The sequence below is a fragment of the Balaenoptera acutorostrata genome, chromosome 16 (genome assembly GCF_949987535.1).
Source record: "Balaenoptera acutorostrata chromosome 16, mBalAcu1.1, whole genome shotgun sequence".
In the NCBI taxonomy this organism is placed as follows: domain Eukaryota; kingdom Metazoa; phylum Chordata; class Mammalia; order Artiodactyla; family Balaenopteridae; genus Balaenoptera; species Balaenoptera acutorostrata.
Genome location: NC_080079.1, coordinates 27,356,002 through 27,373,124, shown reverse-complemented (window position 1 = coordinate 27,373,124; position 17,123 = coordinate 27,356,002). Strand labels below are relative to the sequence as shown.

General features: G+C 40.8%; 1 protein-coding gene across 10 annotated transcripts in view; it reads right to left on the bottom strand.

Moving 5' to 3' along the window:
- Positions 1-17,123, bottom strand: part of ARMH3 (armadillo like helical domain containing 3) — a 178,373-nt gene that overhangs the window by 115,749 nt on the left and 45,501 nt on the right. For all 10 annotated transcript variants that reach the window (XM_007187298.2, XM_007187295.2, XM_007187296.2 and 7 more), the window contains 5 exons: positions 11,984-12,085; positions 7,531-7,589; positions 5,855-5,920; positions 4,304-4,373; positions 3,214-3,274 (listed from right to left, as the gene is read on the bottom strand). In XM_007187298.2, the coding sequence (XP_007187360.1) occupies positions 3,214-3,274; positions 4,304-4,373; positions 5,855-5,920; positions 7,531-7,589; positions 11,984-12,085 (358 nt within the window). The remainder of the gene's footprint in view (positions 1-3,213; positions 3,275-4,303; positions 4,374-5,854; positions 5,921-7,530; positions 7,590-11,983; positions 12,086-17,123) is intronic.

The following is a 17,123-nucleotide window of genomic DNA, read 5'->3' as shown; positions in this document are numbered from 1 at the left end:
CGACAGGTCTGAGAATCCCTGATTAGAAAGAGTCCAAGTTTTCCATATAAGAGTAACTTAAAGGAGAGTTTACTCTCCTCAGAGACTATTTCCCCTAACTCCCAAATCCTGCGCCAGCAGTGGGAGTGACAGCAAGAATCACAGAGTAGACATCCAGAAGAAGAAATTCATTTGTTGGGTTTTCCTACCTCTTACTGCTCCAGGCAAGACTTTTCTTTCTTTTTTTTTTTTCCCCCGTATAAGCACCTTCCCCCATTATTACTTTACCTACAGCATTCATACACAGATACGAAACTATTTAGTTTCTGACACAGATTCTGACTTGAGTATTAAGTCTTTCCATGCTCCACATTTCTTCATATTTCACCAGGAAGATTATAAACTTATCTGAAATGGTAGAAATTCATTTTGCTTTCAATTTCTCATTGCGCCGTATGCTGCTGAAAAGCAGTACATAATGAGAAGTGACAGCAGCAACCTGGCCTGATGCCCAGCTCGGAGCAGATAAGTTCACCTAAAAAGGACTTGATGCTCCAAATGCCAAAAACTGGAAAGAAGGCTGGAAGTTGGGGGAGGGAGATATGGAAATACACCCATGGGTAGTAATGAAGAAAGTGAATTCAGCCTGAGGGTAGGAACTTCTGCCCAGCCTCTGTCAGCTTGTTATCTTCTCCATCTTCCCTAACCTCAGGACATTCAATTAGGAAGCAGGTGGAAAAAACTGAGAAAACAAGGCAAAACAAAAAAAGGCAGGAACTACTGGGGAGAGGGAGTTAAAATATTTAGTGTAGATCAGGTTCACTGGCTGGGATGTGAGGGTTTGGGTGGACAGTGACATACCTGTAACTCTAAGTACTGAATACACAGTCTTATCATGTCATCCTCATCTTCAACTGTTACACCCATCATCCACTTAAATCAGGTAACATTTTTTCTACTCTCTTATCCTTCCTCCATGTACCCTACACTCTAATCCTCCTGAATTACTTTCTATTCTCCAAACATGCCACACTTTCAAGTCTCCAAGCTTTTGAAAATGCTGGTCCCCTGCTTGGGATGTCCCTCCCCCACTCCTCTGCATAGAAAACTCCTATTGTTTCTTCATGACTCAGGTCAAACACAGCCCCCTCTGATGCCCCAGTGAGCATTAGTCACCCTGTACAAATCTTTCCTTTGTCATTTATCATAGTAGTAGTTAAGAAAGAGTACAGCCTCTGGGGTCAGACAGACTTGAGTTTGAACCACGGTGATGCAACTTAGCTAGGTATGTAACTGTGGTAGCCGGCCTGCAAGATGGCCCCCAATGGTCCCCACCTCCTGGCATTCACAACCTTATGGAGTCTCTTCCCACATTGTATTAGGCTTGGTCTGTATGACCAACAGAAATGGTATGTCATTTGAGATTAAGTTATAAAAGGCATTATGGCTTCCATCCTGGGCTCTCACTCTTCTCTTTCTCTCTTGGATTACTTGCTTTGGAGAAAGCCAGCTGCCATGTCAAGCAACCCTATGGAGAGGCCCACATGGCAAGGAACTGAGATTTACCAACAACCATGTAAGTGAGCTTGGAAGCAATTCTCCAGCCCCAGTACAGCCCAGTAGAGCCCCAGTAAAGCTAACACGTTGACTGCAGCCTCTGCCAAACCCTATGCCCAAACTACCCAGCTAAGCTGCTAGGATTTCTGAGCCACAAAAACTGTGAGGTAGTAAATGTTTGTTTTGTTTTTGGTTTTGTTTCTTTTTTTTTTTCACACACACACACTGTATTTTATTTTTACAAGAGATAAATAGACTGACACCAAGCATTGTACATGGATGACCACAACAAGAGGAACAATGATTGCTAAATGTTTGTTTTAAACCCCTATGTTTTGAAGTAGTTTGTTACATAGCAATAGATAATACACCTGAGAAGGGGTGGGAACAGCTTAGGATTTACTGTAAGAAAGTTTGGGTTCAAGTCCAGGCAATGGTGCTTACTAAGAGAATAACCCAACCTCCAGAGCCACAGTTTCCTTGCTTGGAACATGAGAAAACTAAGACTATAATAATATACTACAAAATAAAGAGCATATCCTAGAACTAGAACATTAGATAAACAAGCTAAAAATATAATCTGTAGCAAAACAAATCTGATCCCTGAGGTACTGATGTTCAGCGATCCCATCTAAAACAAGCAGAAAACTCATCTGGTAAGTGTTATAAAAAAAAGCAGCTTTTCATGGTCTTTGAGTTGAAATAAAGGATCAGACTAACTTTTAAACACCCAAAAGATATGGAAAAATGCAAACCACAACCTACTTACCTAAAAGTAAAATTTGTATCATTATTTCATATCTAGGAAACCAAAAATATATAGCCTACAAACAGTCTATAAAGCTGGAGATCTACTCTAGTCAGAGTAAAATCTTTCATATCTCCCTAGATCCCAGGCCTAGCATTGGAATGAGGTACACTAAGCTTGCTGTGCACCAAACTTCTCTCTTACTCAAAACAGTGGAGGTACTAATTCTGTTGTCAGACTGAATTCAGATGCATTTTAAGGAATAAAGATAATACATATATTTGAGATCACACTAACATGGCACAGCTGTTAGGCATTGACAATAAGAAGAATGCTGAAATAGCAAAGAAGAGAGAAAGCCTAAAGGCTTAAACTTTATTAAAATATGAAGATTTTCAGTCATCTCTAGTTATACTGGTTGTAAAGAATTGTTACAGACAATCAGATCTCCTCAGGAAGCAGGAATCTCCCAGACTGGCCACTATATACATAATCTGCCTAGCTAGCAGGATTCTGACTAGGTTGCTAGTACAATGTAGGCTAAGAATGAACCAAAAGATCTATCTCTCTGGCCTTTCCATATCTTTTAAATACTGCTGACTCCTTTGATGCCAAAGCCCAGGGATGACTAAGTGGTCTGCTAGTATTCCATATCCTTGGATACAGGAGTCACCTATGATCACTGCTTCAACGCATCAGCCCTGTTCTTCATGCAGTGTGCCTAAAAGTGATAATGAAGATACGTAGTTTGTACTTTTCCCCCCTTCTGGAAAAATGTATAAAACAGGCCATAAAACATTCCCTGACACTTCTCCGCACATAAATGTGCTTTTCCTGAAGTGTACATAAAAATTTTGTGACTATTAAACTTCCTATCACTCTATTCTATAAAATAGATTTGCACACATTAAATGAACCACGGTACTTACACATAGAGATCCATAGGAAACTCCTTCATCATGTGTGTTACAATAAACTCTACCATCAAGTCTGAATGGGAAAAAGAGAAAAATTAGATCAATGAGAATGAAATTCATTGCTTGCCTTTGGGCTGGGAAAAAAACCTTCTCAGTGCACTTTATTTTATATAAGGCACTTTTTGCAACACTTTCACCATCTGCCACTTGTAAGGTAACAAGAAAATTAGTTCTCTCCTATCCAGAAGGATACTTTGACCTGCCAATAAACTCAGATACAAGGGAGATTTCATTGTACAGATATTTCATACCATGACACTAATGCAAAATGCCAGAGGGAAATCATATGCTGAGAACCAAGTGATGAGGCAGGCAGAGAAAAAAACTATGGATCACATCCGTGTAACCAGACTCAAACTCTAAAGCTATGTCAGTCTATCTTGTCTTCCTATCACACTCAGTTTGACAGGTATTGACTGAAATGGTCTGGGGAGCTTTGGGTCAATAGAGGCTTAATATTATATAGCCTTAATTATTGTTTCTAAAATCAAGTAGCTTTAGGAAGTAGGGCTGAGTACCCAGGTGAAATGGGATTAAGAGTTCAGATCATTTACCTGAGGAAAATGCAGAATTCTGGGCAGACTAAATTACCTACAATACAGCCCCCTAGCTGTCAGCTCTGTCAGCCTCCTCTCAGCTTAATTTACTCAGAGGAAGTTTTATATGTCTGAACCTTGAACTTTAAGCCTCCTGGCCAGCTGACACATCAATTTGGACCAAGAAAGGGAGAGAAGAATTTGAAATCTTGATCAGGTGTAAGATAGTTTACAAATTTAAATCATGTATCAAGGTTAGACTTAGACATTTGTCTCCCTACAAAGATCTTTTTCTTTGAACAAGAGCACCCTTTAATTGAGCATTATATTCATTGGGATTGCTTTACCAAACTCAACAAGAAACATGGTTTCTTAGGCCAGGGAAGAAACGTAACTAGTAACTTCTTCTCTGAGGAGGAAGCGCACATCAAACAGGATCTATCTCTCATCTTAATCATGAAAACCTATCGCTGGCCCAGAAACATGCCAATTTTGATGATACTCACCCAGTACTGCACATACCAAAGGACGGCAGGGAAGGTTCTTGTCTGCTGCCTTCTTCCTGTGTCTCATAGGCTTCACATAAAAAAGAAATGAAACTAGTAGACATCTGAACTAACATCCAATGGCTCACCATCATGTTTTTCATGCAAATAAAATCACTACTGGGGGCTTCCCTGGTGGCGCAGTGGTTAAGAATCCGCCTGCCAATGTAGGGGACACGGGTTCGAGCCCTGGTCCGGGAAGATTCCACATGCCGCAGAGCAACTAAGCCCATGCGCCACAACTACTGAGCCTGCGCTTTAGAGCCCACAAGCCACAACTACTGAGCCCACATGCCCTAGAGCCCATGCTCCACAAGAAGGCACCACAGTGAGAAGCCCGCGCACCGCGACGAAGAGTAGCCCCCGCTCGCCGCAACTAGAGAAAGCCCACGCGCAGCAACGAAGACACAACACAGCCAAAAATAAATAAATAAATAAAAAGAAATTTATTTTTAAAAAAAGAAAATGTGACTGTGTAGAGGCAGCAACAGTAGCAGTTTAAAAAAAAAGTTTTTTTTTAAGAAAGTTTTAATATAAACCTCAATGTGATATTTCTGAACATACCTCCAAGTTTTAGGAAATTCCCTGATCCTTCATACTCTATTTCCCCCACCTCTCAGATGAATAAATCAAAACAGGATCTAGCATCAACCAATCAAAGACCGTACTACATTTTGATAGCAAAAGGCTTAGGCCCATCTCCTTGTTGAAATCTACATTACTGATACATTCTATCTTGTATATACTTGTATAAAAGTATATCTCTAGTCAAGATATACTTTTTGGGGTTTTTTTGTTTGTTTGTTTTTAAATTTATTTATTTTATTTATTTATTTTTGGCTGCGTTGGGTCTTCGCTGCTGTGTGCAGGCTTCCTCTACTTGCCGCAAGCAGGGGCTACCCTTCGTTGCGGTGCGCATGCTTCTCATCGGGGTGGCTTCTCTTGTTGTGGAGCACGGGCTCTAGGCGCACAGGCTTCATTAGTTGTGGCACACGAGCTCAGTAGTTGTGGCGCACAGGCTTAGTTGCTCCGTGGCATGTGGGATCTTCCCGGACCAGGGATCAAACCCATGTCTTGTGCACTGGCAGGTGGATTCTTAACCACTGTGCCACCAGGGAAGTCCCGTTTTGTTTGTTTTTTGTTTGTTTGTTTGTTTGTTTTTGGCCACGTCGGGCGGCATGTGGGATCTTAGTTCCCCGACCAGGGATCAAACCCATGCCCCCTGTAGAGGAACTGCAGAGTCTTAACCACTGGACTGCCAGGGAAGTCCTCTGATACATTCTAATATTACTGCCATGGATATACGATTACGGATCTTTCCACCCTCTCTTGAGCAGGTAACACCTCCATGACACACACAAAAAATCCCAACAACTAGTATGGGTCTTCTGAACAGCAGTTAAGCAAGAGCCCTTTAGCATAAATTCCACCCACACTTGTTCTAGTAGGATCAATTCTGTGTTGGCAGAAAACTTCCGCTAAGAAAAAACAAGAAGCAAAAGTCACACTTACCATTCTATGTAAGTTTACTCGAAAATTCATGTTGTCGTCATGTAAAAATGCATTGGCATACTGATCCTAATAAAAATAAAAACATAGATAAAAAGTAAGGAATGAGTGCTATACTTAAGAAACTCAGTTTATAATTTATCTATAATAATCTATAATCTTAAAGTCCAAGGATTTGTAGGACTTAAAGAACTCCTTTCAAGGACCAGTTAGAGAGCTAATGGGATGAGCCTAGAGCCTTTATGTCAAGCCCCACTTAAACCATAAGATTTCACTTGGGTGTAATTTCCCAGTGTGTCTCTAACTGGCCAAAAATCTCTAAGCAAATTACAAACAATAAAAATTAAGGCACAGGCACTTGAGGCAAATGCTGAGAGGAATGTGTTTTCCTATTCTCTCTTCCTTCCCATCTGCCCAAGGAGCCTGCTCTGTTTGCGACAGCTTGAAGGTTTTCATAGGGACTGCAGGATACATGTGCAGGCTCCACATGAGGATCTACGATGAAGAAGAAAGGTCTGCACTCCGCCGGGAATGGGCTTGGCACAGCAAGAGAAAGCTGCTTACACAGGCAACGTGGCAGTAGGCGAGACCCCGTCTCTCCCTGGCTTTGCTGAAGACTGATGGAAAATCAAAAACCTCTCACCATGAATCAGTAATAAACACCCCTTGGCCCTTTCCCAACATCTCTTCTGAAGATCTGACGTGCCTACAGACTCCAATTCCTAGGAACTGTTACAATTTGTGAAAAACAACTCCTTTAAAGATTTTCTTAGAAAGATTTTTGAAAAGCAATTACACCAGGCCCACTGCTAATAAGCAGCTCTTCTATAACCAGCTACCCCTAACCTGGTGAAAAGTAGGTCACCTTTTCACCAAGAACATAAAAATGGAAAGACTGAGAGAGATCTCTACTCCACATGGACCACACCTGAACTGTTTTTCTTAGGCGAGAAAAGATCAGAATAAGGAGTAAGTGAAGGAGGAGTCTGAAACTACAAATTTAGCTCTAAATTGACTCAATTTCTGCCATACCTGTGTTGCCACCAAGATCTAGGGTGAGTTCAGGCCTAATTAATCCAACCAAAAGTGTCTCCTTACAAAGCCCAAGCATCTCTTCTTTTTTCCCCTCGGTGTCTTGTTCTTCATCAAACTGCAATCAGCCCACTTTACTCAGTTTCCAATGCCCCTCTTCGGCTTTTGTCTCCACCTCTCCCCACAGAAACCTGAGCTTTTCTCATTTTGCTAAATGCAAAAGAGCCAACCTGAACAGTTTCAAAGGGGCAGGACTGTTTTCTCTGAAGAGGCATAAGTCTCTTCAGAGTTTCAAACTCTGAAGAACTAGAATCTTAAAAAAATAAAATAAAATAAAAAAAGAACTAGAATATTCCAGTTATAGCAGTTATCATATCACAATTCATTATTAGGTCATGCAGTAAATACTGAGCCTCTACTATGTGCCAGACACTAAGAATACACTGGTGAAGAAGACAAAGTACCTCCTATTGCTTACATTCTAGTGGTGCTTACAGTCTAGTGGAGGAGATAATACAAAGTGGGCAGATTTTCTCTCCTAAACTTTAGGACCCTAAAAGTCAGGGGACAGGAACTTGGAAGAAGCGCAGAAAGAGACAGCACTTTGTTAAGAGATTAGCTAATACCAGAAGGCTGGTGAGACCTACCTCTGCAATACACGTAAGGATAATCAGACAGAGTTTGCCACTGTGAAGCCGGTGCTCATCTGAAAAGAAAAAATAAACCCTTCTCTCTAAATCATCAAGACCATGTTTCTACAGAGAATAAATATGTGTATCATCAAAAAGAACATTCACACTTTCTCTCCCCACAAAATTCATGAATGAAAATCAAGGTTCTACTAGAGTAATCCTTGCTTTTCTTCTAGGCAAAAGAATTCCCCCATAAGATTTTTTTCGTAAGCATTCTGGTAGTCTGACGGATAGCTAACCATCTTCCTGAGAACCATCCAATTACTGTAATGGTCACTAATACCATGGCCCAAGTCAGGGCTATGCCCTTTGTTTCGATATCAGCCCTTTGCTTCTGAATAATCAGACCTATTCCCTTTCCCACCCCTCCTCATCCGCTAGCTAAAAGCACCACCACCTTTACCCATCTACCACAAAATCTAGAAAAGTTTTATAACTGTTCATAGCAAACTGGTTATGCATCAGAAAGAAATTAACTGGAGACTAGGGTCCAGCTCATGCTTCTCCTTGCACTGTGAACACTACTTATGACCAGAAAAGCTGATCATTTTTCTTCCTGCCAAAGCTGTTCACTCTAAAATATTTATTTAGTACCTACTATGTGGCAGGCACTGTGCTAGGCAATAGAGACATAGCACTGAACTAAACAAAGGTCTGTGGTCTCCCAGAACTCACATTCTACTTATTAAAAAAGAAGGCAACCTCAATAACAGGGCTCTAAGCCCAAACAAATGACCCAGAAAGAGCTGCTCCATCACTGCCAATTACCAGAGCCATCAAAACTTCTTTACTTTCCAGGATCTTTGTGGGTGAGGGGGTGAAATGGAGGTAAAAAGAGGGTCATTGGGACTCCTTGGTGGCCCAGTGGTTAAGAATCCACCTTCCAATGCAGGGGACTGGGGTTTGATCCCTGGTCAGGGAACTAAGATCCCACATGCCGCAGGGCAACTAAGCCCATGAGTGGCAACTACTAAGCCCGCGCGCCACAACTAGAGAGCCCATGCACCACAACTACAGAGAAGCCCGCGTGCCGACGCAAATATCCCGCGTGCCACAACTAAGACCTGACAAAGCCAGATAAATAAATAAATAAATATCAAAAAAAAAAGAAAAAAAAGAAGGTCATACCAGCATATCCAAACCAGAAAAATGGCTTATGATGTTTCAAATTAGCTTTGATGGGACCCAGACTAAAGTCCATTCTGGAGAGATCTATTAACGGATTACAGTGCTGCAGAAGTTAGCTAACAGTACACACCCTGACATTAACCTGTTACTTCCTCAAAGATGGAATCTATCAACTAAAACCTGACAATCAGAAGGCATAATGAGGGTGTGGTCAAAGAAATACATTTGCTTCTCCTCAGTGACAGGCAGTGCAAAAGAATAATGATGATGCTCCTACCTGACATTCCCAGTAGCTTACAGCAGAGCCTGTAGGCAGCCAGAAGAGAAATGCCTCTGCCTATGCAAAATTAGATTCATAAGACTCTCCTACCTATTCCTGGCCAGAGTTTCTCTGGCACTATCCTCCCTTTCCCCTTAAGCTGAAAAGCAACTCTTGCAGAAAAGCCTGCAGCTATCTCTCCACTTAAAAAAAACTGTTCCTGAAAACAAAAATAAGGCATATTTCATTATAAACATTTTTTTAATTCAGAAAAGCACAAAAAAAGAACAATAAAAACCAAGTGTAATCACACCACCGGGAATTCCCTGGTGGCACAGTGGTTAAGAATCCGCCTGCCAATGCAGGGGACACGGGTTCGAGCCCTGGTCCGGGAAGGTCCCACATGCCACGGAGCAACTAAGCCCGTGCACCACAACTACTGAGCCTGCACTCTAAAGCCCGCGAGCCACAACTACTGAAGCCTGCGCGCCTAGAGCCTGTGCTCCGCAACAAGAGAAGCCACCACAATGAGAAGCCCATGCACACTGCAATGAAGAGCAGCCCCCACTTGCCGCAACTAGAGAAAAGCCCATGTGTAGCAATGAAGACCCAACACAGCCAAAAATAAATAAATAAATTTATTTAAAAAAAAAAAGAAACTCTGCAACAGTCTTCAATATCAGGGTTGAAACTGTTGGATAAATAAACTATTAAAAATGAAAAAATAGGGGCTTCCCTGGTGGCGCAGTGGTTGAGAATCTGCCTGCCAATGCAGGGGACACGGGTTCGAGCCCTGGTCTGGGAGGATCCCACATGCCGCGGAGCAACTAGGCCCGTGAGCCACAGTTGCTGAGCCTGCGTGTCTGGAGCCTGTGCTCCGCAACAAGAAAGGCCGCGATAGTGAGAGGCCCGCGCACTGCGATGAAGAGTGGCCCCCACTTTCCACAGCTAGAGAAAGCCCTCGCACAGAAACGAGGACCCAACACAGCCATAAATAAATAAATAAATAAATAAATAATTTTTTTAAAAAAAGACTAATATAAAAAAAAATGAAAAAATTAAAATAAAATAAATAAAATAAAATGCTAATGTAGTTTAAAAGCTATTGGTTATGGGCTTCCCTGATGGTGCAGTGGTTAAGAATCCACCTGCCACTGCAGGGAACATGGGTTCAAGCCCTGGTCGGGGAAGACCCCATATGCCTCGGAGCAACTAAGCCCATGTGCCACAACTACTGAGCCTGCGCTCTAGAGCCCGTGAGCCACAACTACTGAGCCCGTGTGCCACAACTACTTAAGCCCGTGCGCCTAGAGCTCGTGCTCCACAACAAGACAAGCCACTGCAATGAGAAGCCCATGCACCGCAACAAAGAGTAGCCCCCGCTCGCCGCAACTAGAGAAAGCTGGCACACAGCAATGCAGACCCAACGCAGCCAAAAATAAATAAATAAATAAATTTATTTATTTATTTAAAAGACAAAAAAACAACTATCGGTTATGGAAAACATTCTGGGGACAATTGGGAAAAACTAAATATGGACTATTACATGATATTAGAGAATTACTGTTGGGAATTCCCTAGTGGGCCAGTGGTTAGGACTCGGTGCTTTCACTGTGGTGGCCCAGGTTCAATCCTTGGTCGGGGAACTAAGATCCCACAAGACGTGTGGCACAGCCAAAAAAAAAAGAAAAAAGAACTACTGTTGATTTTCTTAGTCTTAATGATGGATATCTAGGAAAATGTCTTTAATTTTGAGATACATGCCGAAGTAATTCTGGTATGAAGTAGAATGACGTCTGCAACTTACTTTAAAATTATTCAGCCAAAATAAGAATAACACAGAAATTTAGACCATAAATTTAGACCATAAGCCAAATATGGCAAAATGTTAATGGGTATATGACTGATCACTGTATGACCCTTTCAGCTTCTCTGTTTACTGGAGTTTTTTCATTTAAAAAATTGGAGGAAAAATGCTACCTCAGTTTCACCATGAAATAAAAGGCTCATTTCCAGAGAATCTTAAAACTGCGATATATTCCACTTATATGAGGTAGTCAAATCCAAAGAGACAGAACGCAGAATGGTGGTTGCAAGGGGTTGGGAAAAGGGGAGAATGTGAAGAATAGGGAATAAGTTTTTAATGGGTACAGTTTTAGTTTCACAAGATGAAGAGTTCTAAAGATGGACGGTAGTAATGGTTGCATAACAATGGGATCATACTTAGTGTCACAAAAATAGTTAAAATGGTAAATTTTACTACAATAAAAAATATAATAGAAATAAATAAATAAAAATTGTAAACATATAAATTCGGTATAAAGAAAAAACTAGGTTTAAAAAAAACCCCTGAGATGTATATACTGGACCGAAGTTGCTGGGCTTCCTCCCAATCCCTTCTTCTAGCCCAACTATTCCACTACCCTACCACCAATTAAAAGATCATAGAAAAATCATCAACAGAGGAAGAACAGGACACTAGACAGAATAAACTCAAACTTTTCTAATACCTATTTCTCTCCCACTTCCATTCTGCATTTCAGGGATGAGTACTGACACTCCTGTTTTAAGTGTTAAAGAACACAGTCCCTCTGAATCGCACCTCTTCCTACCGTACTCTGTACAACAGTCCTAATTCTCACTATGAGCTGATGTTTTCAGTTCTTGTCCTCAAAAGGCAATTCCCTGAAACATGCTAATCCCCTCACTTCCCACACACAAGAGTCTGCATCTACTTATCAAAATCTGCTAATAAGACTTGCTAGTTTTTGTAGAGATCAATTTTTTTCCTGTTCTACTTTGGAGCACTCCCCCTCCAGCTCCAGGTTTTCCCAACACCATCTAATTGTCATCTGGCAATAAGAAATCACTGTTTGCCAGTAATCAGGACCATCACCTTGCACAGGAGGTCCCAATGGTTCATCTTGTCAAAGCTTCAAAGTATTAATGCTGCTCCTTGCTCTAGCTAAGCAGCTACCTGCCACCTCCTGCTTCCTGAGCCCCCAAAGTAGCATGCCTTACCTTTGGTGTCCTGCATGACAATCGAGCTATACTTTAAGAAGGTTATCAGTAGATTACTGGTCTGTACATCTGCATCCAGTGGGAGTTCCACAGAACTTATAACTGGAATAAAACAGATGAAATGCATTTAGCCTATAACATATTCCATCTAACACTTCTACCTATACAGACAGCCAACTTGCCAGCAGGCAAGGAAATCACGAAATAATCTTTATACACAACAGAGGAAAGACCGAGTGCTTATCATAAAACCTTTATCTAGTCTTCCTAGGCCTCTACAGCCCTTCCTACCCCCAAGATTAAGCCCAATGTCCTTCTCTCCTACCTAAGAATGCCAGTCTCCAGAACAGTGCTTTTCTCCCAAAATCCTAAGAAGGGTATTTTGATCCCACCTTCTAACCCCAAGTAATCCCAAAGGGTTCAAGGCCCTTCTTAAAAGCACTTTAATTTGTACCTAAGTGAAAGAGCTGTACTGAATATAAATGAGCTTTGCTTTGATGAGTCTACCGCTTAAAATAAATGATAATTCATTCCTAATATGGAGAAATCTTGCTCAATTTTGAGAATAAGGCTTTAGACTGGAAATACCCAAGATGGAAAGGAAAAAAAGTTAAGGCAGAACTACATTCAAATACTATTTTTTAATCCCTTCACCACCTGAAAGGGAACCTGAAAAGGAATACCAGACTAAAGATAGGTGGACATTACTGATTGCGACAGAGTTTTATATAACTAGTTGCTTGATGTTTCCAAGAGAAACTACCCCTGTTCACATTCTGTGTCACAGTCCCAATGAACAGTAAGGGACCAGACTAGGGCTGACCCACAAAGGACAGCTCTAATATAGATTTCCCAAGTTTCTAATACTTTACACGAGACTCAGACATCTTGTTAAGTACTTTTACACTGTCTAAGACATAATATATAAGCAAAAGGAAGCTCATGATAGCGCAGACAAACTAGAGAATCTATAGCTTTCTGTTATATTTTCACCTACGAAGACTCAGCTGAGTTTGGGATATTATTCATAATATGTATTCATAACCATAATGAATCCCTCTGGAGTTATTACGATGTATGCAGAGAACATTTATTAACAATGGGAAACATTTGCATATTATGGATCCATAATACATAGCAAGCACAGCAAAAAGCCTTATGAGAAGAAATTAGCATGCCTAACCCTTGGCTATTTTCCCACAGTTCAGCCCCCAAGAACTAATAAAAGACAAATATATTTTTATGTTGAAATACTAAAAGGTCTTAATTCATGTTATGGGTTAATGACCTGAGACTGTCATTTCAATCTACAGCCTACTCTGAAGCTCAGAGCCCAAAATCATTCCTTTGTCCAATACAACTAACTGGTTAGTGGGACTTTTTTCCCCACTCAAACACAGCAATAACTAAAAACCTGCCTTATATAATATGTAGAAATATAGAAGTATATGTATTTTTAGTTTACCAGAAAGTCCTCTCACGCCAAGGCTGAGCTGTCAAATGTCAAGTCTGAACTGAGAACAAATGTTACAGCTAAACTGCTGGCTTTTAAAAAATAATGGCTCCAGTGACATACCTTTAAATATAACTAGGCTACTGAGCACCAGTTATATTAAAAACCAATTAAAAACCAAAACTTGAAAACAGGGTTATAATACTTAGGACTCGTACAGAAAGGAAATAAGTTAGGAGAGAAGAAAAAGAACAAAATAGAACAGATAGAATAAAATCCCTCACAAATTAAAATCTCCTTCCTAAGGAAGAGTTTATTCCTTGATCTTTGGCTTCATAATTCTTCCCAGCAGCCTTTGTCAAGGGAGACAGTCATTTGAAAGTGGGCTGACTCCAATCTTCCCACTAGAAAAAATAAAAGCTCACTGGTTGTAGGTAAGTAAGCACAAATCCTGCCATTGCATAATCAAGTGTGTGGGTGGAAGTGTTCCCAATGAACAGTTTGAAAGGCAGTTCTCTGAAGCATCCAAACCCCAACATTGCATGGAACTCTGATACACACACACACACACACACACACACACACACATGCACCTACACACACGCCTTTTGATATCCATGGTAACCAGGCAGGCTTCATCGTTAAAGAGAAAGATCAGTATTTCCACTGGAATATTTGGTGACCTGAATAAGCAGAGACAAGTAGGCAATCCTGCTACATGTTCCTTCTCATTAAGATACAGGTGTGCCCCGCTTTTCGAAAGCTCATTTTTACATAAGCCACTTCGCCTTTACGAAAAACCTACATTAGTATCTGTTTTCACTAATGGAAAGAAATCCAAAGAGAATTTCCACTTTTAAGAAAAAAGGCGGGACTTCCCTGGTGGCGCAGTAGTTAAGAATCTGCCTGTCAATGCAGGGGACATGGGTTCGAGCCCTGGTCCGGAAAGACCCCACATGCTGCGGAGCAACTAAGCCCACAAGCCACAGCTGCTTAAGTCCACGTGCCTAGAACCCGTGCTCCGCAACAAGAGAAGCCACCGCAATGAGAAGCCTGCACACCGCAACGAAGAGTAGCCCCCACTCACCGCAACTACAGAAAGCCCGTGGGCAGCAGCGAAGACCCAACGCAGCCAAAAATAAATAAATAAATAAATTTATTTTTAAAAAAAAGAAAGAAAGAAAGAAAAAAGGCGAAGTGGGGAGGGGCAGAATAGGGGTAGGGAATTAAGAGGTACATACTACTATATAAACTAAATAAGCTACAAGGATATATCACAGGGATTATAGCCTACATTTTATAATAACTATAAATGGAGTATAATGTTTAAAAATTGTGAACCACTATGTTGTATACCTGAAACTTATGTAATATTGTAAATCAACTATACTACAATTTTTTAATTAATTAATTAAATTAAAAAAAAAAAAGACAAGTGAGGGAATGCCCTGGCGGTCCAGCAGTGAGGACTCTGCGCTTTCACTGCAGAAGGCCCAGGTTCAATCTCTGGTCGGGGAACTGAGATCCCACCAGCCACATGGCCAAAAAAAAAAAAAAAAAGACAAGTGATAACAAGTATTGGTGAGGATGTGGAAAAAAACGAACCCCTGTGCACTGTTGATGGGAATGTAAATTGGTGTAACCACTAAGGACAACTGTATGAAGGTTCCTCAAAAAATTAAAAACAGAACTACCATATGATCCAGCAATCCCACTTCTAGGTATATATACAAAAGAAATGAAAACAGGATATCAAAGAGATATTTTCACTCCCGTGTTCATTACAGCATTATTCACAGTAGCCAAGGTATGGAAACAGCTTAAGTGTTCATCTACAGATAAATGGATAAAGAAGATATCGTACATATATATACAAGGGAATATTATTCAGTCACAAGGAAGAAGGAAATTCTGCCATTTGCAGCAACATGGATGGACTAGAGAATATTACACTTAGTGAAATAAGTCAGACAGAGAAAGACAAATACTGTACTGCATCACTTACATGTGGAATCTAAAAAAAAATAGTCAAACTTATAGAAGCAGAGAGTAGAATAGTGGTTGCCAGGGGCTAGGGGTGGGAGAAATATAAAGAGGTTGGTAAAAGGGTACAAAATTTCAGTTGTAAGATTAATAAAGTCTGAAGATCTAATGTAAAATATGGGGACTATGTTGATAACACCATGTTGTATTTGAAATCTGCTAAGAGAGTAGAACTTAAATGTTCTCACCTCCTCCAAAAAATAAAAATAAAAAGAGGGCTTCCCTGGTGGCGCAGTGGTTGAGACTCTGCCTGCTAATGCAGGGAACACGGGTTTGAGCCCTGGTCTGGGAAGATCCCACATGCCGCGGAGCAACTAGGCCCATGAGCCACAACTACTGAGCCTGCGCGTCTGGAGCCTGTGCTCCGCAACAAGAGAGGCCGCGACAGTGAGAGGCCCGCGCACCGCGATGAAGAGTGGCCCCCGCTTGCCGCAACTAGAGAAAGCTCTCGCACAGAAACGAAGACCCAACACAGCGAAAAATAAATAAATAAAAAAACAAAAAAACGCAACTGAGTTAAAAATAAATAAATAAATAAAAAATAAAAGATAAATATGTGAGGTAATGGATGTGTTAATTAAATAGATGGGGGCAATTCTCTCACAATGTATATGCATATCAAATCACCTCAATAAAACTGAAAAACAATTTAAAGAAAGTATACATGTTCCATTCTTTTTTTCTCACATTTAGGCGATGAAAAGTAGAAAAAAAAATCCTACCACCTACTAACAACTAGAAATGAATGTAACAAGAGACAAGAGTTGGGGGCGGGGGGGAGAAAGAAAGAAAGAAGGCAAAAAATGAAAATCGTGTTCAGCATTTGTTTTGCAGCAAGTTGTAACAGAGGCAGCGAGCATCCCAGGCAGTTGAGAGTGGCACCACCAAATTCCTTCCCCAGGAGCTACACGCAGCATCTAGGTATCAAGCCACCACAGCTTTAAACTGTGTCTGTGAGCATCTGTGCTTTATCTAGATTTCCTCTGTAAACCTGTTAGCAAGATGTGTCCTCAGGTTAATTGCTTCTTTGCTTTACGCCATTTCGGCTTACAGAAGGTTTCATATGAGAGCTCTACTTTCAGACAGCAGGGGAAACCTGTATTTTGGAATTTGACTTTCAATTCTAAACAGATCCAATTTGCTACCATAGACTTGAATATCAGTGGCACCTCCCAGTCATGCTTTTGTACCAATAATGCTTGTACTACCTTGAAATGCTAATGCCACAGGTGTTATATGAAACTTTGAAGGAGAAAAAGCAGATCAAAGACGGCCATGTCACATACAGACAGGAGGGAGGCACAAAGAAAGGATCAAAGTTAGATTTCCTGTACTTCTTTACCCCAAATGAGGTCAACATTTGAGGCAAAACATCAAGTATTAATGAAGATTATTTTTAGGTTAAGTTATTCCATCAAACACACTCAGCTGACAATAGAACCAGTTCAGGCTGACACAAAGTTTATCAGGCAAAATTCATTTCTTTTCTGTTACCCTTTTCTTCAGTGCCAGTGGTAAGTGGAGATTTTCTTGTTATTTTTTTAGGGAGGGAAGTCCTAAATACCCAGCAAACTCCCAATTATTATGCACTTGTCATTTTTTAACTGGGCATGCCTGGCAGACACATAACAGTGAGCAAATCCC